Raw genomic sequence first — 27,769 nt, forward strand, 5'->3', positions numbered from 1 at the left:
CCCCATCAGAGTCTAGCCTGGTTGATATCAGGGTGTTTGTGACCTTCCACTGACCTACTAGGGACATGAGAGTGGGGGTGGGGGCTGTCTCGGGCATCTGTCTCAAGAATACTCTTCAGTTTTGCAGTGCCATACTGCAGTGTGGGGGAGCATGTGTAGTTTCCACATACCACAGAGAAGAGAGAGACTCAACACAATGCGAGACTTCCATGAAGTTTCTGGTAATCCTAGATTGTGCTCACATTCAAATCAAGGTCCCTCCTGGGGAACTGGTATGGAGGTACTTGTTTGTAATGCACAGGATATGTTCTACAATGTGTGTGCAGGCCACCTAGACAGTTTCCACAAATCCTACATTTTGCTTACCTGTGACCTGGATCATCTTTTTTGCAAGGGGTGCTTTCCCCAAGGGCAATCTTGCTGGCAGTGCTAGATATGTCCTAGAACCCGAGCTGATAACACCCTTTAGACATTCCCAAATGAAATGGTGCAGGCGTACAGTTCTGCACTTTCATAAACCAGGAACATAACTAAACATGTATTTAGTGGCTGAGGGCACACTTTCACTGTCTGGATTCATCAGGTGGTACCTTGCAATACAGTTGTGGCAAGTGGGCCAAACTATTTACAGTATATGTAGTCTTGGATAATATGATACTGAACAGGCAAGAACAGCAAGGGGGCCCAGTTGCAGTTGAAGGATAGCACAGAAAACCAGACAGTAGACCGGAAGCCAGATAAGGAGTCACTGGAAGAGGCAACTGCAGGGAATGACTATGTTAGATGGAGGTGGGTGTAGTATGCTGTGGCACTAGCAGAGAGGTGTGACATGCACTTGCATAGGCTGCTGGAGAGCTCAGTAATGGAGATACACTACAGTAAAACTGATACATGCTAATGAAACACCAGACTGCACTCACCCATCTATAGGCCTGCCACACTGTGCATCATGTATAGGCAACCCAAGCAACAATGTTCAAAGGCAGGGCATGGTTGTCATCACTGGCACAGGATGAAGGAGAGAGATTATGTAAACATATCTTTCCCAGGCAGATGAGTGTGCAAGTGGAGATGTAAGAAGAAGCTCAAGTGTCTCTGTGGACTTGGATGAAAAGGAGATTGAGGAGATTGCATAACAGGCAAGATGCTTCAAAGGCCCAATGTCACAGGAAGTGTGTGTGTTTGAGATCTACTGTGGCCAGTGGTAGTAGACTGTCTGCCAAGACACACAGCCTCAGCAGTAGGTGCAGCATGGCATGTCGAGCTTGTGAATAGGTCCAGGACATGTGTGTTAGGGGTTGAACATTCCATGCATGCACCTTCCTAGGGGTGTTGCCTGTTCCAAGAGTAGCAGTGGTTATACCATGGCTCTGGCTGGATGTTGACATGCCGTATGACTGTAATCGACGTCTGTCACCAGACATGTCACTGCAAGGACATCCTTTCCTGTGTGTGGAGATGCTAGCACTACGTGAATGTGGTCCACCTTGTCCATGGTTACAGTGAACACTAACTATAGATGTAATGGTGGAACTGAGTAGTGAATGGTTCCTCATGGTTAGCAGGCAACCTTGAGAGGACTGGGCACCTTATAGTATTTTATTTAGTTTGACAAAACAGTCACACTTGTGGGACATATACTCAAGGAGGAGGTTATCTCACACACACCTACATCAGCCTGATCAACTATGCCATTGCTGTGGTGGTATTACCATTTGCCTCCATGATGACCCTGCACATGCATTGAGTTGCAGCCAGTGGCGCACAGGGGGAGGATAAGTACTATGTCTCCATTAAGACTCTGTACTCACTCTCTTTATCTCCCCTACCCAGTAGAACTACTGGCAGATCCAGATTTGTACTCAGTATGGAGTGTTGCACTTTTCTGACTGAGGGTGTCCCCAGTAACCTCTCCAACCTGTATGGTGAGTGTTTTTTGGTGTCCACAAACATAGAAGCTGAGTCCATGGAATGTGTAGAGGATGTAGTGTTCAATTCTACATGTCCAACACACACACACACACATATACACACATATATACACACACATACATATACACACACACACACACACACACACACACACACACACACACACACACACACACACACACACACACACACACACACACACACTCACATTCAGATAAGTGCAGTATCTTAAGGAACTGTGGTGGTGCAGTCCCTAATTTATGTATGTAATCCAAATGGACAGCATTGACAACTAGACCAAAGAAGAATGGTTGTGGAGGACCCGTACATGCTGCTCGAGACATAGCAGTACATATGTGAGGCATCTTTAGTAAATATTCTTGGTGTCCAGTGAACCTCTACACAAACATCCACCAGCACACTGTGGGACCTACTGGAGATATCGGTGTACTTGAGGGACACTAAAAGCCTCTCTGTTTCCAAAAAAGGCGGCCTGGCTGATGACCACCCACCAGTCAACCTACATTCATGTACCAAGTGAGGAGTTTGCTGTTTTGCAGCATGAATAGTATCACTGGCCTTGCATTGGACCATTGCATATGAGAGAACCTGGCCACCAACCACATTTATATCTACTGCCATGTCTCCAGACATGGTAGGATTGGCTGTGTCAGCCATAGAGATGGAAGCCCTGGATGAACACCACATTTTCAGCATATGAGAACCTAGTCTTTTATGTGGCTTTGTCAGCGGTCCTTTTGGTATGCTTCCTTTTAGATGTTTGCATAGACATGGATTTGTGCATATGGAAAACACTGGTATTAACATCATAATCATGAGTGTCCCACAAATCCCCTTTAAACCATTCCCCCGAGTACATACACTATGCTGCCTATGCACCTGACATTCCCATATATCTAACCAGGCTGTGCATCAAATGTATGCCACATAACAGCAATGAAAAAGGCCCAGCCAGTACAGCAGCTGTACTACTGCAACTCTCCTGGATATCATCAATGTGAAATGGCATTATGATGAACAATGTGGCAGATGTGGCATACTACTACATTCACTTTGTTTAACATGCAGGTAGTACAACCTCACATTGAATAGTTTGCACAGGTGATTTGAGGAAAGGAAGATGGGTGTGTTTCCCTTTAAACTTCACTGCCCTTCTGCAAAGTTTTATATTTTAATTACTTCTCTCAGTTCAGTTTTGTTGTAATGCTTGGAAAGAATCGCTTCAGCTGTACGTGTGGCATGGTAACAAAGCAAGTATCAAAGCCTAGAATTGGGAATGTCAAGCTGTAAAAGTTTAGATGTACCTTGTTTGAGGATAAGCAGGTGTTGTATATCAGTAAGTTATTGAGCTCCATGATGATGAGATGGTTCTACAACTTTTTCCATGATGGGATGAGGAAGAGTTCTTTCCCTTGCACTTCTAATGAGCTAATTTGGGTGGAAAATTTGGAAAAGATGACCATGCAAATATACATGTTTTTGAATCATTCAGTTTGCACATCGTGCATTCGGGCTAAACTTTGCACTGGCTTCCCAGAAGTGTGGGGCACACCTGAGTACTTGCAGGCAGCAGTGTGCATGTGTGGTTCAGATATTGGCTGTAGGGGATGTCTGTAATTCCAGGCAATACACAACTTTGTAAGGAGTAATTCACTGCCACCATATTCCAAGAAGTTGGTTTGCTATGTTTTACACCTCAAACTGCAGTGTTCAAACACTAGTATTCACTGCTTATAATGGACTTTTCCACCACTGGTTGTGCAAATGAGCTAATCCCTATTGTGTGACATTTGGTTGTTGTGAAAATGAGTGTGACCATTCATTTTCAAACATCTTTCTCTTAAAGTAATAGTGTGGCATCTAAGGGCGAGTTTGGAATACAAAGGTGGTGTGCTGAGGTGACGAAAATCTTCCTCTATCAGCAGTAAATGGGCCAGACTCATGGAATAGAGTTGTCTAGGCCCTCAGTATATGGCAGAGACATGAGCAGCTTGGCACAGGACCTCACACATGTCACTGACATATACCCCATAAGAGTAAGTAGTGCCACTACCATTGTGGTGATTTGAAAAACAAAAATCCTGTCCTCCTGGGCTGATGGGAGTCTGAGGTGAGGGAGCACCCACCACTTATATACTGTAAGTAATGCGTGGCTTACCTCTGCATTCAGACTAACACTGTTTGCATACAAATGTCTAATGCACTCCCATTTCTATTTCCACAACCCCTGAACAAATTGAAGAAATTTAGCAGGTGCACATGAGGCCAGAGCACATCAGGGAGCACCAGGGTGATTATAGCTATAAATGTTAGCAATCCAATCAGTTGTTGTAGCAGTAGTCAAGGTATGCGAGTTCTGCAGGGTTGCCACCTCAAGTGTCCAGAATGGTTCTTTATTTTAGGGCACATGTGATTTGCATGGACTATCCATACCTGCAGTCAGTGTCTTGGACAGTAGTTCAGTTTTTACCATACAAACAAGTTAAACATTGTAGACTCGTTTGTTTAGGATCTATTCTATAATGTTATGAAGTTTAAGATATTAAGGTAATAGTTACATGAAAGTACAGCAGGTATGTTAGAAAATATGTATTTCTTTAATAGTTTGGACCATTTGCTATTTTACTTGTTATTTTGAAACACTTAACTGGCCATGTAGGGAGTGTTCATTGTAGAGGGAGAAAGATGTTAGCCCTTGCTGTATTCCGTATTTACTCTTAGGTTGCACATAAAATATTGAATGGGAGCACTATGTAATTAATCGTGTGTGTGTGTGTGTGTGTGTGTGTGTGTGTGTGTGTGTGTATGTATGTATATATATATATATATATATATATATGTATATATATATATATATATGTGTGTGTGTGTAGATATATATATATATATATATATATATATCATTAGGGTCTATTTTATAAGATTGGTTGAAAACATCGTACAAAATATGGTCGACACCATATGGTTGATGTCTTCAAACGTCAACCTTATAAAAAGACAAAAGCAAAAAAAGAAAAAAGTACCCTAACAGGTTTAAGCAGGGGGGATAGCCCACCCTGCACCCACCACACCCCTGCTACTTAAATATACCAACTCTGAGGCCGCACTACATTGCAGTAAATGGAAATCTCCCCTTACGGAAATTTCCTTTTACACGCTCGAGATTCTGAGCATTTGATATTCTCATGTCGACAGTGACAGATTCGACATGGTCGACTTTCGAGAATATAATGTAGACCCTATATATCAGTGGTTGCATCCTTCTGCGGACTTCTGCATGTTGCTGAACATGTAAATGCATTGAATTTCAGTTTGCATGTGTGGAAGACTGTGGCTTCAAGCCCCCTGTGGGTTGCATATTACCACATCATTGCTTCTGTTGGGTGGATTTTTCTTGACCATTGCATTAAAGTGCATATAAAATAGTCAGACTTTAAGTTTTAGCTGTATTTTTTTTTCACTTATTTGTACTTCTGGCTCTCTCACCCTCTTTCTTACTACCCTTTATGTTTTTTTTTTCTTCATTTATTTTACATTTATATACAGCAGTATCAAGACCAGCACACCGGCCACCCTTCAGATATGTTGAACCACCACTGGTGGGAAGTGCACCACTGCCACCAACACCATTGTTATCAGTGTCTCCAACTCAACTGCTGCTGTCACCTCCACACTTCCTGCAGCAACTACTGTCATCAGCCTTGCTGTGGAAGGTACTTTTATAGAGCCTGCAGATGGCAGTGACAGTTTAGGTAACATGTCACCTGTTGATAACTGGAGTAAATAGTGGGGAACCTTACTGATGGGAGACTGGATACCCATATCAGCTGCATAGAGACCCTCTTCTGGTGACTCTTTGAGGCATGTCCCTGCCTCACACTAGTTCTACCATTTCTGCCTGGGTATAGTGGTGACGGAGTCCAGGGCAGCAAGTAAGCTGCTACTGGGTCACAGCTGGCAGGGACTGTATCTCTGCACCCCATCCTAGCCCCCATTCTCACGTTCTCCTTCCTTTTGTATCTATGCCAACCCCTGTGTGTAGTCCAATTTTCTCATCACCATTGCCTTTCCCCACCCTCCTCATGTCTTCACCTTACTAACTACTATAACTGTCTTCCCTTCCTCTTACTTCCCATACTACATTCTCCAACTTACTGTCACTTCATATCTTTCTCCATATAATATATATATATATATATATATATATATATATATATAAAATCAAACAGGCTTCTGACCTTCCCCCAAAATCTTTTCCGTCTCCCCACCACCATCAAGCCTGCTCATTGCTTATTTTTCTAACTTGTATACTGCCCTCTGCTTGCTTACTCCTTTTCATCAATTGCCTGTATCCTATATTCCCATATCCAACTTGTAGTTTGGTCAAAAATAGATCATCACACGAGCTTCATAGCTCTTTTAGGCTGGCACATATGTGTTGCACTCCTGTGTGTGGGGGGTATTCATAGAAGACTCGTCGAGGTGTGTGAACTATGAATAGGTATTACTTGTGCTTGTGTTTTCCTTTAGTGCAGTGTAGTACTAGGTACTTTTTTCACAGTCTGTTACAGCTGTGAGGAGGATATTTAAAGAGCTGTTGTCCTCATGCTCTTTCCCCATGTATTCATTCTAAATTAACATCAGGCCTCGTAAGGCAAACAAGGTAAACAGCTGTGGTCCTAACATCTTTCTAATCCTAACTGTATTTTTAACAATTATAAAATAATGATCACATTAATGCATGCCCTTATCTCATTACTGTAAATTAATCCTCGTTATTACCCCTTTCACCTCTGTTCATTCATAGTTGTTCTTAATCATTCTGTTCTTCCTTCCATAGCCATTCCCATTATTCCCATTTTCTTTGAAATCCTGTACCTGTCTTCCTGTTTCCCTCCATTTAGTTCTAGTTTCTTTAAATTTGTCAGGATCTCTGTATTAGTATCTTATCAGTTTTCTATAGTCTCATAACCACTTTTTAGCTACCCAAAGGATCAAATTTGTCAAGGTTTTGATGTGTTCTGATGCTCAAATCTACTCATGCCAGCAATAAAGTTTCATTCTTGAGTTGCCACTGCCTTCCCAATATGTTACTTATATCTGCCTCAAATTGTCTTGGTTGTAGACACAGCAAAAAATGAGTTTCCCATCCTTCCAGCAATTGCCGCTCATACCACCAACACCCTACATAGGCCCCAAGAATGCATCTTATGAACTCTCTCTCTGAAGTGTAGATCTATTTATGCAAATATTTCCATCAAAAAAAATTTATTACTTTTTTGGCAAAAGGCATATCTCCTGCTACTCCCCTTCTGAAGACTTTTGCCATAGTTTTTGTCCCATTCCCTCTTCCACTTAGCTGTAATAAAACTGTTCTCCAAGACCCATTTTATAAAGTCTGCTTACCAGTTTCTAAGTGCAGGCATTTCCTATTTCTGCCTCTGTCAATAACTTTACCACTTGTAGAACTTGTACATCTTCCCTCTCCCATTTATCATTTAGTGATTTTATGGCCCTGGAAGTCATAAAACCATCTCCTTAAGCTGAAAGTTTTTCACTTCGTCAGCCAGCCTCATCTGCTGCTGATATTCCAAACTCTGCCCTCTTTTGTGCCAGCTTTTCATTATGGAATTAAAATATCTCCTTGTGTCAGGAAGTGCGAAGTCCCATGCTCTACTAGAAAACTGATTTAATTCCAACTTAATAAAGTTTTTAACATCCCAGAGTAATCCTTTTCTGTATTTTTCCTTGCTCATCAGTATTCTGCCCTCCATGTAGGAAGGCTTGACCTCCATACATTACCAAATGCTCTGCAAATGTTTTTCAGATGTTGTATTTTGTTGTGTTTATCTTAGAAAAATCAAACTCCTTTTAATTTTCAAGGTCTTACTTTTGATTTCTTCTTATTTCTCTCTTGGAGAATCAGGACTTCTCATAGTTATTCAAAGACTGAAGTACTTTTAAAGTTTCAACCATCCCTAGATCAGATTCGGAAAATATTGCTTTTTTATCTCCCTGTGTTGTGCCTTAGATTTAGTGAAAGTATCATCAGAATAAAGGGTGATTCAAAACATAAATTGTTCTTTCAAATTTTGTAGAATTCACCACTGAAAGGTAATCTTGTATTGATGAAGGGGCAACTTTTTCCTCCTCCCTCTTTCAAAGCATAAATCCAATTAACTTCCACAAAATTACTAGAATTTGTTAACTTTTGTGAGTGTTACACCCATTCACATAGTCAAACCCCTATTCCAGTGTTACCAGAGCCCCAGAGGTCAAGCCTGTTAGTTTAGTACAAAGGATTAACGTTATGAAATGCTAACAGGCTTCATCCTGTAGTCCAGGGTTTGATTCTCTCTGCATCCTTTTACCTGGTGACCAAATCACAGTAACCAGACAGTGCTCACATGTTACCTCTGAATAGATATTTGTGCATTGTGGGTTTTCCATTTAACAGCTGAAAAAAAAACACTGCACCTTTGCTGATTTTATTCATCTTTTTCTACCTGTGCCATTTTCACTGATTTTTGACCAACATACAGTACTGATGTCAGTTCACCACACCAGGATGTCAGCTTTTACTTACACAGACAAGCATCAGTCCATCTGATGTCAATTATCCCAGTATCACTCTCACCAGTGTCGCTTTACAGTATCAAGCAGAGCTGATGTTGGATATTTATCCTAGTTTTCATGATTGGTATACTGAACATTAGTTCTGACATCAGTACTACCAATGCCAAATGTGCATGCAGATAGATTGCTGCTCTTCTACTTGTGGGTCCTCCTGCCCAAGCAGCTGTTTTGCCTTTTACAACTATCAACAATTGTATGTATATACCACTATACTGCCTTCACTACCACATACTTCGCCTTTTGGATACAACCTGTCTCCATTCCAAACTGAAGATCCTGCTGCTAGAAAACTGCTGAAACCGAATCAGCCCCAATGAAAAGACCAAGAAAGTGTCTTAGGCACGCAGGCCATCTTGATCTGTTGTGGGATGCAATTTCTGAGAATATGGAGTAGGAGGATAAAAGTGACCTTCACTGACTGTCCTTCAAAGGCTGTTTCTTTGAACCTGAGATAGATGAGGACTTGAAAGGTCTGAAGGAGAAAAGGCAAAGCTTTAAAGCTGTATGGTATCTTTCTATCTTCCAGAATGTTCAGGGGAGCAAACACAAATGTTAGATGTTAAGTTGTCAATCTCGCCTTCAGTCTTGCTGGATGGGTTCGGAGCCGATCCTCTGCTCCGACTCGGCACTTGCTAAGCTCGAGAGCTAATTTTACCAGCTCAAGGCAGCCCTATATCCCATGATGCAAGGCGGAGACTGCCCAGATCTCGTTTGCCGCTTCGCTAATGAGGTGCCTTCTTTTACCAGCTCCAGGTAAGTGAATAGATTTGAGACTCTTCGTCTACCCCCCTTTAAATTTATATATATATTTGTTTTTTGTTAACCTTAACGCTTACTTTAACCCTATTCCCATTAGTGTTTCCTTTTTTTCGAGTTATTTATTCCCTTTCCCTAGCTTAAGCCTTAGGCCTTCCCCTCCCTAAATTTTTTCCTGTCAGGGATTGTTTGTGTATGACTGTGTGTTATCCCCATTTATTTTAAATTGTTGGATTGGGTGTTTTTGTGTGTGTGTTACTGTATTGTGTTTCCTCGACACAGTTATGTCGAAGGACACTAAGGTCTCAGGCTTCAAGAAGTGTGACTCGTGCTGTCAGAAGATGTCTCTGACAGACTGTCACACTTCTTGTGTTTATTGCCTGGGACCTTTGCACCTGCAGGACTCTTGTGCTATCTGTCATGCCTTCAGCCCAAGAGTCCTGCAGGAGCGAAGAAATAAGCTAGTATTAAGGGGCTTATTAAAGCCAGAGAGCTCCCCGACTAAGTCGGCGCCGGGGAAGCCCTCGAAACCTGTTAAGCCTTCGGCTGAGAGTTCCAAGCCGTCGGCTTCTGGTTCACCCTCACCAGGGTCAAGATCGGCTCCGGCCGGAGCCGATCCTTCCACCTTACCAGTCTCAGTATCGGCTCCATCCGGCGCTGATACTGCCCAATCCAGACATTCAGTGTCGGCTCCGTTGGCTCCATCGATCTCAAAAAAGAGATCTCGAACCCCTTCAGTAGAGTCCATACGTTCGGCTCCGAGATCACCCTTGCTCTCGGAGCGGAGCCATCTGAGCCGTTCTTCTCGGTCATCCATGCTGTCTGATCACGACCTTGAGAGAGTGGTAGGACATCCTTGAACTCCTTAAGCAGAGTGGGAACTGGCCCTCCCTTAATCCTTCCAAGGACGAGTCAGTATACCTGGAGGCATTCAGATCTCGACCCTCCACCTCCTGGGTGTCTCCGCCTTTCGACCCTCTTATGGAGGTAGTGGCTCAGAAGGCATGGATGGCTCCGGATTCGGTGGAACCTATCCCTAGGAGGCCTTCAAAATTCATTACGGCCCCACAAGATAGACAATATTTAACAAAGGGTGTCCCAGTTGATGCCATGGTGGTGGCTGCTGCCACCAAGAAGGAACTAGCTGATCCTTCAGTACCTGTCCATCCTCCTAACAAGGATTCTAGGACTATGGACAGGTACAGCAAGCGGATTTTTTCTTCAGCGACTTTTGCCATGAGATCGCTGAATTACTTATGCCACTTCACCCGCCTTCAAAGAGATGTTCTTAAAGAGTTGTGAGAAGTTTTACAGGATCCGTCAGCTGCTGGGTCTCAGGATAAGATTAGCTCACAGCTAGGAATCCTTAACTCCATTGTTAACTCCTCCATGCGGCTCATTTCTTATGCAGCCGATGGAGCGAGTAGGGCCGCAGGCACAGGAGTGGCTTTAAGGCATCAGTCCTGGATGCGGCTTTGTAATTTTGTAGACCCCTTCAAGGCGTCCTTCACAAACTCCCCCTTTGATGGTTCGACCTTGTTCGGACCTCAAGTGAAAGACACCTTGACTAGATGCGAACAAGATGGCAAGACTCTTTCTGCCGTAGGAGTCCGTTTCTCCACCCCTTCAAGACCTTACCCCAAAGGACAGAAGGGAGGGAAAATGTGGTTCCGCAAATCTCAAGGAGTCACGCCTGACGCACAAAGTCAGTTGAGGCAGAGGGGGTAACAATAATAGATGCCGCCCTAGGGGCAGAGGGGGTCCGTAGAATCAGGGTAGCAGAGAGCCTCTTTCTAACAAACCCTTCCAGCATCCCTGAGATGTTGCCCGATTGTCCGCCTTCGGAGGCAGTCGGGGGAAAATTATCGCTGTACCCAATAGCCTGGCTTTCTCTTTCTCAAGACAAATGGGTACAGTCGATTATATCCGAGGGTTACAAAATTCCCTTTATTCAAACCCCAGTTCAACAAAAGGGAACCCTTCCAGACGTTCCACCCGGTCTAAGGGAACTAGTAGTACTAGAAATATCAAAACTGCTAGTAAAAAGAGCCATCCAGCCAGTCCCAGCGGACCAAATAGGATCCGGAATCTACTCAAGGTTCTTTTTAGTTCCAAAAAAGACAGGGGACTGGAGACCAATATTAGATCTGAGTAAACTCAACAAGTTTGTAAAGAAATCAAGATTCCGGATGGTCACACTTAAGTCCATTCTGCCCTTTCTGGGCAAGGACAATTGGATGTGCTCGATAGATCTTCAGGATGCGTACTATCACATAAAAATTCACAGATGCTCCAGAAGATTTCTCCACTTTCGGCTTGGGACCAGTCACTTCCAATTCAGAGCCCTGCCCTTTGGACTCACTACAGCCCCCAGAGTGTTCACCAAATGTATGGCAGTGGTTACAGCTCACCTGAGACGTCAAGGAATCCAGGTGTTTCCATATCTAGATGACTGGCTCCTCACTGCCACCACCAGGCATAAGCTTCTCCAAGCCAGAAATTACACCATTCACATTTGCAGAAGGCAAGGAATTTCTATAAATTTCGAAAAATCTGCCTTGTCGCCTTGCCAAACTATTACTTTTATAGGCGCAAGATTAGACACCGTACAACTTTCAGCAAAGTTAACAGACCAAAGGATCTTGGACATTCAAAGACACGTCCAGGTGATTCTTCTCAGCAACAAAATTCAGGCCAGATTTGCTCTGAAGGTATTGGGTCTTATGGCGGCCGCCATAATACTTCTTCCCCTTGCCCACTTTTACATGCGTCTTCTACAATGGATGCTATTCACCCAATGGTCTTTTCAACAACTTCCCATGCGTCACGAGATCATAGTAACTCCAGCTTGCAAAAGGCATCTGACTTGGTGGATATCTTCCCCTCAAATCCATCAAGGCAGACCTTTTGTTCCTCTTGCCCCGGTTGCCATGGTTACATCGGACGCCTCCCTGATCGGGTGGGGGGGCATTATCAGGGCAGAATGGTCCATGGCACTTGGCAACCTTTCGAGTACCATCTGCACATAAATGTCCTGGAGATGAGAGCGGTGCTTTTAATGTTGCAAGCCCTCAACGACTCTCTTCCCTGGGAACTATTGCAATCCAAATGGACAATATGTCCGTAGTGTGGTATATAAACAAACAGGGCGGAACCAAGTCTTATCCACTGTGTCGAGAGGCTCTCAGACTTTGGCAATGGGCAGTCTCTTCTCACCAGTTTCTGATAGCAACACACATCCCCAGGAAATCCAACATCATAGCGGACAGATTGAGCAGAGCTATTCTCATGCCTCATGAGTGGTCTCTCAAACAATCAGTGACGGAAGAGATTTTTCAGAAGTGGGGCCTTCCTTGCTGCGACCCTTTCGCTACACCTCAAAACAGCAAATGCCCAGACTTCTTCTCTCTCTTCCCCCTTCCAGGCCATCCCCCCAGAGACGCTCTAACCCAAGATTGGCCCTGGGGACTTCTTTATGCTTTTCCCCCTTTTCTGCTGATACCTCAGCTAATTCAGAAAGCAACCGCCTTGAGAGCCAAGTTGATTCTCATTGCCCCTTATTGGCCTCGACAGATATGGTTTCCGTTCCTACATCATTATCTCTTGGTACAGCCATGGCATCTGGACCCGGTTCCAGATCTTCTGACCCACCAGTCGGGTCAACTGCACCAATCCATACCTTCTCTCAACCTCACTGCTTGGTTGCTCCATTTCCATCCTTAGCCAGGCTTCCTATGATTTCTAATCCTGTCCGGGATATCATAGTAGCTTCCCTTAAATCTTCTACCAGAAAGATTTACACTAGTAAATGGCGACGTTTCTCTTTCTGGGCAAAAGCTAGGAACATAGACCCCTATACTGCTCCAATTCATTCTGTATTGGACTTCCTAGCTGAGATTTTTCATTCAGGATCCTCTTCTTCCACAGTGAAAGTTCAACTGGCAGCCATTTCAAATTTTCATATAGGCCTTTTGGACCACAACATTATGTCACATAAACTTTGCAAGGCATTCCTTCGAGGTATCTTTTTACTGAAACCTCCGATTAGAGACCCCCCACCACAGTGGGATCTAAATTTAATTTTAACATCCTTGATTCTTCCCCCTTTCGAACCTGCAGCTGCCTGTTCTTTGAAATTGCTTTCTTGGAAGACACTTTTTCTAGTCGCCATTACTGATGCCAGGAGAGTATCTGAGCTTCATGCTCTCTGCATTCGTCCTCCCTATTTAATATTCCACAAAGATAGGGTATCTCTAAGGACTAATCCGTCTTTCTTACCAAAAGTGGCATCGCAGACGAACCTAAATCAGTCCATTGATCTTCCAGTGTTTTTCCCGAATTATTCTGATAGAGCGGAACAAAAGTTACATTGTCTTGATGTTCACCGCCAGCTCAGATATTATCTGGACAAGACTAAAATTTTTAGGAAATCTGATCAACTGTTTCTATCCTATGCAGAGAGCAGGAAAGGCCTTCCAGTTTCCAAGGTAACTTTATCTAGATGGCTGTCTTCTGTGATCACTTACATTTATCAGCTAAGAGGCAAAGAGTTGATTTCTAAGCCAAAAGCCCATTCTACCAGAGCTCTAGCTAGATCTACAGCTTTTCAAGCTAGACTTCCAATAGACACTATTTGTGCAGCAGCCACATGGGCCTCTCCTCATACCTTTGTTTCACATTACAAATTAGACTTGGCCTCCAGAGACGGAGCGAATTTTGGTTCCACCGTTCTCAAGAGTCTGTTCCACTGAGCCACCCAGGATAGAGGTGCTAGGGACGCGGTCCCATCCAGCAAGAATGAAGGCGAGATTGACAACTTAACATTTAGAAGTTATGTACCTACCATAACGTTCCATGTTAGTTGTCTTCTCTGCCTTCTTTCTTCGTCCCCCTCCATCCCCCTAGCCTGGTCAGACCGGGAAGATTATGCATCTTCTATTAAGAGGTTATTCCCTTTTTCTAGCTGTTCAACTTCTAGTGTCACTAGATTAGGTTGATCCTTTCTAGAGGGTTATGATGTTATTTAGTATTGTTATTTTTCTTCCTCCTCTTCAGTTGGAAGAAAATATTACTATTTCTTTAGCTACCAAACGAGATCTGGGTAGTCTCCGCCTTGCATCATGGGATATAGGGTTGCCTTGAGCTGGTAAAATTAGCTCTCGAGCTTAGCAAGTGCTGAGTCGGAGCGGAGGATCGGCTCCGAACCCATCCAGCAAGAAAGAAGGCGAGAGAAGACAACTAACATGGAACGTTATGGTAGGTACATAACTTCTAATTTCTGCACAACCTGCAGCCATAGTAACTGGGAGTCAGCGGCCCCCCTTTGCCATGCCCTAGCAAGGTCACTTACCCTTGAGTCTGGGGTCAATTAGCTGTTACATGGAGGCCATGGTCAACTCAAGGGTGGATCACTTTACTCCTGACTCTTTACGCAATTGCTTCTTCTTAGAGGTAATTGGAAGAGGGAGAACCCTTCCTCTGTACCCCAGTTTTGAGAAAGATCACCAGAAAAACATGGGTCAGGGCACCTTCACATCGAAGACTGTCATTTTCAGTTCTAGTCTCTTCCCTTCAGTCTCACAGCTGAACCCAATTCTATACAATATGGATGCCTGTAGTAACAACCTATCTCCATCTATGAAGTGCCAAAGTATTTTCCTAGCTGAATGACTTCTTGTAACTAAACTTTGAGAGACTGTCTTTTTTTTTAGGTGGAAGGATGCTGAGAGGAAATTGTTTCACACTCTGGGAGTGATACTAAAGCTAAGAAAATCCCTGCTAACTCCAATTCATGTGTGGCCCATTATAGACTTTTGCATTCCTATAAAGACTTTTCCGGCATTTTTGCCCCTAGAAAGGAATTTTGACATTCTTGCAAGATTCAGACAGTCCTACAGACTGCTTATCAGTGTTCCACAGCAGTCATGTGCTTACATGATTCAACATGATGGTGGCATCTACAGTCATGCATCAGATACCTCATGAGGATTCTGCAGCAGAGATTTTGAGTTCAGTGGTCCCAGCATTTACATCTTCCTGACACTTCAGTAAAAACTGTTCAGAACTTGCAGGTCGAATATCATTTGATGGACCTGTCGCAAGAACCCCTTTATGGGTCATTCTTTCACTATGGTAGCCCAGTGGCAACCACCACATTGGATGCTTCTGTCTTAGGGTGATGATAGGGGCACTTAAGGAGGCATACTGCCCAGGGAACATGGACTTAATCAGGGATCCACTTCGCACATTAATGATCTGGAAGTGCGTGCAGTATTGCCATATCTTTTAAGCAATTTAGAGTTCCCTTCCCACATGAATCTTGTCTATTCAGGTAGTCACTTTGGTTAGTGTCTATGTATCAGCAAATAGTTGGGTACAGAGTATACATTCTTACCTCCTGTGCAGAGAGGTATTGAGGATGTGACAGTAGGCCTCTCTGTAGTAGATTTCCTATAGCTTGTCACATTCTAAGAGAAGTCAGTTATTTTGCCAGCAGGCTCAGTCGTTGTATATTAATGCTTGCCAAACAGTTTTTAAGTATAACAATAGCAGAGCATAACTTCAAGAAGTGGCACAAATCTATTTGCAACTTCTCATACAGTAGTTGACCAGTATAGATCCTTATTTTTCTCTCATTCTTTCATTAAGAAATGAAGCAGGGTTGCCTATTTCAGCCACAGGGTCTTCTTTATGCATCACCCAATTTCTTATGATAATAAAGTTTATTTACAGGGTGAAATTATTCAAGGCAAAATTAATTTCTCATTGCTCCATTTTAGCTAAGGTAAACTTGAGTTACTCTTCTCCTGCCTGTCTTCCTCCAACTTTTCTAAGGATTCCTGAATGAAAGAGTGCTGATTCACAATATCCAACCCTACATGCCCCGATACTGATAGCTTCAATTCCATTAGTAGCTCAGTTAGGTGGACTGTCTTCTCAGAAACCTTCCTCACAGAAGACATAATGAGAAAGCTGGGCAGCAGAGCATAATATAGGTCCCTTTCAGCTCCTGATCTCCCAGTGTTTCAGTACCTTTCTGAGATTTTTAGTCCTGGCCTTAGTATCTCTCTGTAGTTAAAGTGCAGTTGCCTCCAGGTAGTTTTCATGTAGGCCAGTACTGTTATAATCTCTGGCTTCTCCTGAAGCCTGCAGAGCCTTCCTGAGAGGTATTATCTTACTTTAGCTTCATTTATGAGAGCTAGTCCCCCATGGGACATTTACTTTACTCTGAAGAAGCCCCCCCACCCCCACCCCATTTGAACCAGCATCTTTAGCAGTACTAAAATTCCTTCTCTTGAAAGCTTTGTTTCTGGTTGCATTAATTTCTGCAGGATTTCTGAGTTACAGGTCCTGTCAGTGAATGTCCTTATTTTTCTCACAGACAAAAGATTGTCTCTTAATTTTAACCTTTCCTTTATGGAAACATAATTACTGAATCAAATTTAAATCAGTATTAACTCATCTTGTATGCCCAACATGACTCTAAAATCAAATTTAAGTAAATCTTTCTGCCCTTTCTACCCTGGCTAAATAAATTAAGGAGTTTCTCCTATGTTGCTAAAATATACATAGACAACTCTGGTACTTTGGTAAGTGATGTAGGTCTTGCTTTAAGAAGATCAACTTCTTGTATCCTTTGCCAAAGAAATGCCTTTCCAATTGTATTCCTTTCTGCTGCACTAAATTTGGAAGACTGGAAAATCCTTCTTGACAACATTGAAGGCTTATTATACAAGAGTTGTTTCCACAGCCACAACTTTCTCTGCAGTGTCATCTTACCTTAAAGAACAGCTGAGGCATGATGACATGTAAGACAAAAAAATGTCATGGGTACTCACAGTAATGACAAGAGTTGTAAGAAGTCCATCTGTATTAATCACCCTCCCGCTAGCTGTGCGGGTTTCTTCTGTGAATCTTCTCAAGTATTTTTTGATGGTGTGGTAGTTTGGCATGTGGAAGTTTTCACTTGACCTATAAGTGAAAAATGGCAACAGATAGTGTGTTTGTACAGTGTGAAAGAGCTGGAATGCTGGGAAGGTTTTATTTGCTGAGCAGGCTTAACATTAGTTCCTGAAAATGTATTACAGATGTGCTTCTTCTTACAGATTTGCTATCATGGTGAGTACCTCTGATTTTTGTTTGGTAAAATAGGGATTATTTTGTGTAGTTGAGTTAGAAAGTCCTGGTGTAACATCAAGAAGTGTTCATAGAAAAATAGTTAACAAATAAATCAGTCTATTGGTGTAAGACTCTGGTATAACCAGGGTATTAATTTATGCATGGGGGTGCTCCGAGGACTGTGAGTCACGAAGATGGGGATGACATCTTTATTGATGTGACATTGGTAGAATTATAGGACAGATTTTTGATAGTGAGGCAGATGGACCAGGGAGTCCATACTTCTTCTGCAAAAAACTTAGAAAGTGAAGCATGATAAAACTGTGTAAAGAATGAATGCCATTGTAGGCATGCTGATGATTGTCTGACATATTACAAGAAACAGGAAAAACAAAACTGAATGGTATTTTCTTTTCAGATGCTCCAAGCATATTACCACAGTGCCAAGCTGACTCAGCAGACAGCTTGGCCTTGGTTCTTTTCTGCTCCTGGACTGGAGGATACCCAAAACCTACCCTTTACTGGAGGGATGATGAAACAGACTCGGAAATACTACAGTCCTTCATTGATGCCAACAAGACAGATGATGTCTTTGAAGTCACTGTGAATGCCACTCAGCTGCCCATTGGAAAAAAGTTTAAATGTGTTGGGGCTCATCCCGCAAGTCGACAGAAAATGGAACAGTCTTGTGTCGTAAGTTTAAGTAAGTCTTAGTATTTTAACATGCTTAATATTTTTCTGCCTTTTTCCACTTACTGCATCTCCCAACTCTCAGACTACAGACAGGAGTCCGCGTGTAGCACAGTTTGATTGTCAAAAACTGATCAGTATGACGGATGATACTGTTTTTAAAACAGCAGTACACTCACTTTGTTGACTGACTTGCTGATGTTCTGATTTAAAAGTGGGCTAGAATATGATTTTGTTTTAAATGTTTTTTTTTTTCAGCTTTACAAGCTGTTATTGCTACCTTGTTGGATGTGTTAGTTTAGTTGTTGCCCTACTGATGCTTTTGATTACTAGCATAGTGTACACAGTGACTTGTCAGATCAAAGTGGTCATTTATTAGTCAGAAATCAGACATTCAAACAGACATTCTTCAGTATATAGTAACTTGTAGAAGTTGCAAACTTCAATTTATCTTTCTGCTACCCCCTACACAAACTCCCCTTGAATACCTTGCTCCCCATTGGCCCTTTTTTTCAATTATAAAGGAATTCCCAATACTATTCTAGCATGTCCAAAGGTCAGTTGTCAATCTCCTCTCCGGTCCAGCTGGTGAATCTGGGAATCCTGAGGCAATGTTACAACTGCCTCATGTACACAGACAGCCCTGTCCTCCTCCCAGCAAATTCCAACACATGTGAGAGATGCAACCATATAGCCAAACTGGAGGCTAAGCTCTCTCAACTCAGTACTGGCGTAACCAGTCAGGAGCAGAAGGAAACCACACTCACTACAATTCCAGTCTCACATAGACCTACCACGACAGCAAACCAAACACATAAACACACAAAAACATACTCGGAGGCTCTAAATAAAAATCTGCCTAAGCAGCAGAGACCTCCAAAGCACACACCCAAGCAACCGCTACCCCAAAACAAAACACGTGCAACACATAGCTCACAAAGCCAGTGTGCCGAACAGTCACAGCCCTTAAGGCTAAACAACACACCTGATACGCTTGTAATAGGTGACTGTATCGTCAGGCACACTGACGTCCTGCTCACCAGGCTGAACAAGGAGAAGGTCACGGTGAGCTGCCTGTCGGGCGCTAGGATCCGCCACATAACACAATCACTCATGTCACTCCCAAAGCAAGTACAAATATGACTCGGACATTGTCCATGCTGGTGTGAATGATCTGAGACGTACCTCCCTGGACTACATGAAAAGAGACATAGAGGAGCTCTCTGAGCATGTAGCCCAGGCCGGTATGACCCTGACCTTGAGTAGCATATTACCCTCACCAAGAATGATGCCACAATATGAAGACAAGATGATCAATTTCAGCAATTGGCATAAGTATTGGTGTCATTCAAAGGGGATCCAATGCCTGTCAGCCTGGGATGACATGCTCGACAAGCCATGATGCTTCGCTAGGGACGGCTTGCACCTGTCACCCCTGGGCTTTCGGATATTGGCAAAGGCTCTTGCTACCCCCATAGTGCCTTTTTTAGGCAAGGCTCAAAAGACAAACCCACCTCCATAGGTATCATAAGGGATAAGAAACTAAGAGTAATGCTACTCAACGCCAGAAGTCTAAACCTCAAGATGCACGCACTCGAAACTCTCCTTAGCATGGAGAACATCGATATCTGTGCAGCAACAGAAACCTGGTTCAATGCTCCCGAGAGCACCCCAGCACTACCAGGTTATAGCTCATACCATGCTTTTTGGCCCCAAAACTTGGACCGAACCACAAAAGGAGGGGGAGTATCAATATTCTTCAAAGATACCCACACCTCCAGGTTTGGTGGCACAGCACGAAGCATAAGAGACTATCCATGTGCAACTAACAGTGGGTAAAACTGCCTTCCAGTTTATAGCCTACTACAGACCACCCTCCCAAACCCAGGAACCCCACTCGGCCTTCCTGAGAACACTGGAAAATATGAAGGTCTCTTCAAACACCATTATATTGGGTGACTTCAACTACCCAAACCTAGACTGAGAGCATTACTCTAGCTCCAACACCGTAGCCCAAAGGTTCCTAGAATTTATAAACTCAAATGCTATGGAACAACTTGTTACCACTCCCACAAGAGGGGAAAACATACTGGACCTGATCATCACCAACATGGGGACTCTATGCTCCAGACCAGAAGTGAATCCCTCACTGATAAGATCAGGCCATAAATTAATCTCACTGGATATTCACATCCCGACCCCACCCCCTGCCCAGAAAACCACAGTGAAAAACTTCTTCTCTAAAGCAAATTTCACACTCCTCAAAACCGAGGTGGAATCCTTCAAAGCCCCCAGGCTTGTGGAAAATACGGCCCAGACTGCAGAATCCTTTATAAACGCATTCTATGAACACCATCAGGAATGCATGGATCTTGCAATCCCAAATAAAACTAAGACCCAATCCTCCAAAGGCAGACGTCCTGTCTGGTGGACCCCAGCCATAAACAAACTGTACAATAGAAGGAGGAAGCTACTACATGATAGAGCAAAATCCCACAAAGGGAAGGCATCTCTGATCAGTATTAGCAAAAAACTACGGGCACTCATAAAATCGTCTAAGGCCAGCTTCAAGAGAAAAATTGCATAGGACACTAAGGATAATCACAAGGCTTTCTTTAGTTATGTTAGGAACCTGGGTGGGAATTCCCAGATATGCTCAGAATTAGTCCAAAATGACAAAAAATACACCGAACCCACAGACATTGCCAACATCCTAGCTGACAGGTTCAGCGCAAACTCCCCCCCCCTCCCCACCAAAAGGGCAAATATCCATCCCAGCAGAGTGCTGCCTTCCTGACATCTCAGATGCTCAGGTAAAAGCCGCCCTCTCCAAAGCATAAAACACAGCATCAATGGGACCAGACGGTGTCCCGGGCTGCGTCCTACATGAACTCCAAGAAGAGCTAAACCCAAACATAAAACTACTGTTCAATCTCAGCCTTACTACAGGATATGTACCCAAAGAGTGGCGTACAGCAACAGTGGTCTCTCTCCACAAAGGTGGTGCCTCAATGGATCCTGAAAACTATCGCCCCATAAGCCTGACTAGCTTGGTCTGCAAAGCTATGGAAAGGATCATCATGGACCTCATAAATAAAGATATTGGGGACCTACAGACACTGGATCCTACACAGTTCGGCTTTGTTAAGGGCAGATCCTGCCTCTTAAACCTGGTCGATTTCTTTGAAACAGTCACCAAGGCCATTGACGAGGGGAAGGTGGTCCACACAGCCTACCTGGACCTCGCAAAAGCCTTCGATACAATACCCCACTCGGGCATTATAGATAAGCTCACCAGCTTAAATATAAACCCCTATGTCACTAGATGGGTAGCAAACTGGCTCAAGGACAGAACCCACATGGTTAGAATTGCTGGAGCCATGTCAGACTCCAAACCAGTTACAAGTGGCGTCCCACAAGGCTCAGCCCTGGGACCTCTCTTGTTCGGTATATATTTCTCGGAGGTACAGGCCAACACGGAAGGACTGTGGCTGACCAAGTTCGCAGATGACTGCAAACTGGGCGCCATAATCGACTCTCCAGCCGACACAAGCATCCTCCAAAAGGGCCTCATAGAAACAGACAACTGGTGCCAGAGCCATGGCCTCAAGCTAAACGCCAAAAGTGTATAGTCATCCCCTTTGGCAAAAACAAAGTGCCCACAAATTACCACATAGGTGGCAATCCATTAAGTACAGAAGAAGTAATTAGGGACCTGGAGACCCAAGTTGATAGCAATCTCTCATTTGACAACCACGTGGCCAAAGTGGTTAGAAGAACATTTTATATAGCCCACCTAATCATGAAGGGATTCACATCTAGATCAGGGGAGGTCATCGTGCCTCTTTACTCATCCCTCATCAGGCCCATAATTGAGTACAATGCCCCTTTTGGGATGTACCTTACCAGACACCTGCAGCAACTGGAAAGACCCCAAAAGTACCTCACCAAGAGGATCAAAGGGCTCAAACAGATGCCATATGCTGCCCAGTTAAAGAAACTCCAGCTCTACTCAGTGGCATACTGCCTGGTCAGAGGCGATCTGTGCCTGACGTATAAAGCCATGTCCAACCTGGAATTAATGGACATGCTGCACCTCAGAAAATCCAAATCCCATCGAGCTACGTGCTCGAGAGACTTGAACCTCAGCACTGAAATAAATAGGACATGCTGGAGGGACAGATTCATAACCCAGAGGCTTCCTTCACTCTGGAATAAAATCCCAGTCCAGGTTAGGCAGAGTCCCTCATTGACTCTCTTCAAGAGGAATCTTGATGAGTGGATGGGAGATCGTAGGTTTACCCTGGGTATCACTTCTGTGTCACTGTTGGACAGAGGCACAGTATACTAACCTCGAAAAAGGCCATAGCAAAATTAATTTAAAATGGGTGGCGAAAGCCAAACACACTCTGGCTAGGCTTATAAATGCCCTAGGGCAGATAGCCTAGTATGAACCTATGAACTTATGCTGTAGCATTTGTTATCCTTGTGTAAATGAAGAAAGGTTCAGTAAGATTACATCAGGATTTGTACATGTGAACTTGAAAAAAAAAAAAAGAAATGCAAGATGCATTTCTATTGTATTCTGTTATATGGTCCGTTGTGTAAAGAAGCAGGTTGGTATGGTGTAGGACTAAGAAAGTGCAAAGCAAAAGCAGCCTTTATACAGGTTTGTCTGTTATAGACCAGTAACTGCAAAAGCTTGCTGAGGTTTGTTTTTCCATTTTGTTGGGGGAGGGGTATTGCTGTTTCATTTTGTTTGTACAGAACTAAGTGAGGAAAATGCCACTTGAATTTGTGACTGCAGGCTCTTTAATCACTTTTACTGACTTCTACTCCATGATTGATTGCTTAAAGAAAATATCCCCTGTTGTGTGCTGTTTTGACATTTGTTTCCAACCCATTGGAACTCTTCTGTCTCCATCACGGCCTGTATTATGTCCAGGTGGACTAGACTGCTATCTGCAGTGCCATTCTAGATGTGGGGCAACACTTCTCCAGTTTTGTGACTGAAGGTTAACTCTAGTTTTGGAAGGGCATGTGTGTCTTCATGTTTTCCATTGTTACCACTCCTGTGTATGTTCATCAGAGTGTCTCTTACGATGTCGAGGGACTGCTGCTCAACCTATACTCTTCTCTGCTGCTGTTATTTGGTTGAATAGAAGCTGATTGGTTTGAAGTTCAGCCTAACCTAGGAAAATAATGCGTAGAAGAATTCCATAAAATTAATGAATAAATTCAAGGGTTCGGTATGCATTTTTCCGTTTAGATTACTAAAAGGTCAGTGGTTAGTTTCTGGATTTCCTTCTGCCTTACTAACTTGAGGTCAACACAGACATGGAAAATGCTGCTGATCACTGACAGTATTGTCTGCTTGCTTACCTTGAAATCAGTTAAGCATTGAAGACTGGAAAAAGGTTGTCTGCAGTTAAGACAGATGCCTCATCACCATACGTTTCCCTGTTTTAGCTTCGGTCAGCTTCTTCAGCAGCCTTTCTTTAGAAGGGTTTGCAATGTGGGAGGTAATAGCTTGTTCAGTTAGGAAAAGAGAAAAAGAACATTTCCCAGTGAAGAATCATCCAATTAAGCAGGTAGCTAAACAGAAAATCATTACATCTTAAAGAAAGGGTGTATTATGTTGAAAAATATTTTCTCCGAGTAGATCATTTTCTGTAAGCAGTAAGATAAATTGATATTGTATTATGAATACTGTACAGCTTTTGCTTTTAATTTAACTGTTTACAATTTAGTGCATATAATTAAGGGTGTGAGCTGTTGAAATGCTTCTTCCTGTACTATGCGACTCTGAGCAAGTTACTTAACTGGATAGTCATGGGCTGTGGCTGAAAAGGGTGTTTGTGGTACACTTCACTAGTCGTGAACTTAATAAATATTAAAAAGTAAAGAAAAAAAGTAGCATGCTCACTAAAGTTTTATGGCTACTATTTACAGTGCCAAGAGCATCTATTTCATTTATTAGTGTAGTTTTGCAAATGGGGACATAAATATGTTTATTTTGTTATGTTTTATGCTAATAATTAGTGTTTTTAGAAATCAGGGACATTATCTTTTCATTTGTTAGGTGTCTGTGTATGGTTACTGCTGTTGGGAATCGGGAACATCTTCGGAACTTTCTGTTAGTAATTGACAGTTAATTAGAACGATTTTGGAAATCGCTGTTATTGTCAGTTATGCTGATACTTATTTAGAGTGGCTTTGGATATTGTGGTCATAATTTGTAAATTGTCATCCTTTCATTTTCATTTCTTAGTGTGTAATGCTTTTAGATTGCCTTTGTGAATTATGGTAATTATGTGTAGGATTTGTTTATTGGTATTGCAGCATTTAGAGAACAGTCTGTCTATGTACTGAACATTGTAGCATGAGTTTATATTTCTTTACGTCATGGATAAAAATAGACCTTTGGGCCAGTCAATGCACTTGCGTGTTCTGGCGATTGCAATTTCAATCACAGTTTCAACACCAAAGTAAACAAACTGGTTTCCTCAACTGTGCACACCTCCTTATGTTTTGTATGTCATTTGCAACTTAATTCTTCTTGTTTCTACTTTATGATCAAATTATAACTTTGTCTGTGAGGCAGAGGAATATAAACTATAACTTTGTCTTTGAGGCAGAGGAATATAAAATAAAAACTTTAAAATACCAGCAAATGTTGGGGTACCCCCACCCACCCACCCATATTAGTGACAGATACTGTTTCTTTATGTAGACAGTCACAGTGATATTTACTGTGTACACATCAGTTGTATAGGAAAACAGCAATAGTGCAAATTTCCTCTACAGGTCATGAGGATCGTACCACTACACCTGTCTGCACAAAAAAGAAGCATCTGTTAAGTGCGGTAAAAATATGATTTGATTTTTGGACTGTACTTCTGGGCAGAAAGAAGTTGGGATTGAGTCTGACAATCAGAAGACAAAGTCAGAAAAAGCTTTGTCTCCAGTGTAGAGCTTGTAGTGGTATACCTGAGGTCTAATAAGCAATTCCAAACGAAAGGGCTTCCTTAAAAAGTGTTCTTGTTTATTTTTGAAGGCCACTGCAATGATTTTTAATGCTCAGAAGTTGAATCGTATGGCCAGAAGCATAGCTGACTCAGCCAGTGCCCTGTGCTGGTCCCACAAATTAGTGCCCCACCCCAGCTGCAGACAGGAGGACAGTACCCAATCTGCATGCCCCCCCTGGCCATCTCAACTCTGCAAGAAGTGAAGAGCAAAAAAAAGTCTGTTCCTTCTAATGGCACACCATGTAGGTGGCCAGATGCATGACATCCACTCCACCCCCACCCCAGCCATTCAGGTCCCTCACAGTTTAGTTTAAAAAATCCTTTCTTCTTTTAAAATCTAGCAGACTGCTTGCTACAATTTATACATTGCCTGTGTGGAGTACTGTAATGATTAAGTTTTAGTTAAATACATCTTTGTTCTTTTGAACTGTAGCAAATTGCTTGTTATAAATGTAGGAAACAGTTGCTACAGTTTATACCCCTGCAACAGCTCTTAGGTTTTATTAAAGGGAAAAAAAAAAAAGATTTTGTTACTTTTAAACTGTAGCAAACTACTTCGTACACAGAACGCTACAGAGCTCAGGTTCGACCAAAAAGCCTGTATTACACTAAAGAGTGATTTTGGATGATGGATGGCCACCCAATTGCACCCTCTAACACTTTGCACCTGGAGCAGTTACCCCTGTCACCTCACCCTAGCTATGCTACTGGGTATGGTGAAGGAAGATGTAGTGATAAAGATTCCAAATCGTCTGCTGATGCTTTTCCAAGATACTTGGTCCATTGTTATTTAGAATTGTTGATTGGCAAAGAGACTAGGTATGTTAAAGTAGATTTAGTTTGGAAGGGATTTGGGTAGCTGCAGATTCTTGTTAGTTCAGACATGAGGTAATCAAGCTAAGCACGAATGAGGCAGCAGGGAGGAACAGGAGATGAAATTACCGCACTATAATTACATGACTGACTTGACTTCCTGACTGTTGCAAGCCCTTTCTTGAGGTGCTGAAATACATGGGCTGTTTGTGGGGAGGAAGGGATGCAGCAAATAGAAAAACAGAAAACTAAGTGATGGAACTAGAATTCAGTAAGTTCATGGTGTATAATTAATCAATTCAGAAAGTACATGGTGTATACTTATTTGATAAAGTTTAAATATTGATCATAACTTTAGTCATGAAAAGGGTACATTCCATGTAGCCAGGTGAAAAGGTTGGGAAAACTTTGTGAAATGCACGACAGGGCAACCTAATACCACATGTCTTCTGTGGACAGTTAGGTTGCCAGAAGCCCCCCCAGCTTCATTCTGTTTATTTCTTCCATAGTTATTGCACTGTATTCTTAGCCAGCTAAATTGTGCTAAAGGGACAAAGAAAAATATGAATATTAAGACAAAGAAAAAAAAAAAACAAGGGAAAAGTACTATCACTCTGGATGATGTTGGGAGGTCAGGACCACAATACTTGGGGGCACTTGGGGTGATATAGGGAAGGAAACTAGTGAGCAGTGGGGGTATGCCGTGGAGTCCTTTACCTCTCACCTAAGGCTGACTCCGTTCACCATCCCGTTTTCTTTCTCACCTGCAACTTCATCAGCACTTAGAATAATAGTGGAAAGTGCTTGAAACCCTTGTTTCCTCAAATAAAGAAAAACATCAGAAATTGTCTGCACCTTCCAAGACACTGCTCAAAGTGTGCTTAAACACCTCAGTCACATTAGAAACAATCTCATTCATATAACACTTCTGTTCAGCAGAAAAAGATGCACAAAAGTCATCTAAACTGTAAGCATATCGCATATTAAATTTCCTCATAAATCCCTGATAATTTACAATTCTAAAGATGAAATTACTAGGTTGAGCCAACTTTTTTCCCAGAAATTTTAACTATTTGCCAATTTTATCACCTCACAGTAAGACGCTGTCCGGTTCAATTCTCAGCTAGAGCGTCTTCTGCGTGGAGACATGCATGAATGGGCGTACCTTCGTTGAAGGTTGTGCGTCAGGGCTGGTAACTTGGCACGTAAAAATCAACTACCAGTCATTAGCAGACCGGAGTTCCGCTGTGGCGACCCCTAACTGGAAAAAGCCGAAAGACACAACAGAGTAGGATTAAAAGAATCTAAGGCTATCTTGATAGAGTTGGCAGCTGGAGAAACCACAGCTGGCTCTGCTGACAAAAGAGCAAAGAGAGCTGCAAGATCACAGTACACCTTGTATTTCCTCTTAGCCTTTTCAGGAACTGGTTCACTAGCCAAAGAGGTTTTACATGCAGTTTATAGACATCTTCTAAGGCCAGTAAAAGTGGAAGAACAACAACAAAAAAAACATTCGGAATCTCATCCTCACTAAGATCATAAGCTCTGCCAGTTTCTGCAGAGCTCCAGATTGCTTCCAGTCAACTACATCTCTGAAACTAGCTAGCATCTGTGGAATGGTGAGCACTTGCTTGGGTTTTTGAACCCATTCACCTTCCTAAGAATCAGATTGGGCAGACTCAAGAGTGTTCAGTATTGTCTCCATCAGATTCCCCACTCAAAATCTGCAGCCATAAACTGATCTCTTGAGAGGGTAACCCATTAGTCATTTTGAA

General features: G+C 42.7%; 1 protein-coding gene across 2 annotated transcripts in view; it reads left to right on the forward strand.

Moving 5' to 3' along the window:
* Positions 1-27,769, forward strand: part of VSIG10 (V-set and immunoglobulin domain containing 10) — an 811,575-nt gene that overhangs the window by 357,697 nt on the left and 426,109 nt on the right. For both annotated transcript variants that reach the window (XM_044068350.1, XM_044068351.1), the window contains one exon: positions 17,882-18,166. In XM_044068350.1, the coding sequence (XP_043924285.1) occupies positions 17,882-18,166 (285 nt within the window). The remainder of the gene's footprint in view (positions 1-17,881; positions 18,167-27,769) is intronic.

The sequence above is a fragment of the Protopterus annectens genome, chromosome 4.part0, assembly GCF_019279795.1.
Source record: "Protopterus annectens isolate FY-2018-M chromosome 4.part0, PAN1.0, whole genome shotgun sequence".
Classification (NCBI taxonomy): domain Eukaryota; kingdom Metazoa; phylum Chordata; order Ceratodontiformes; family Protopteridae; genus Protopterus; species Protopterus annectens.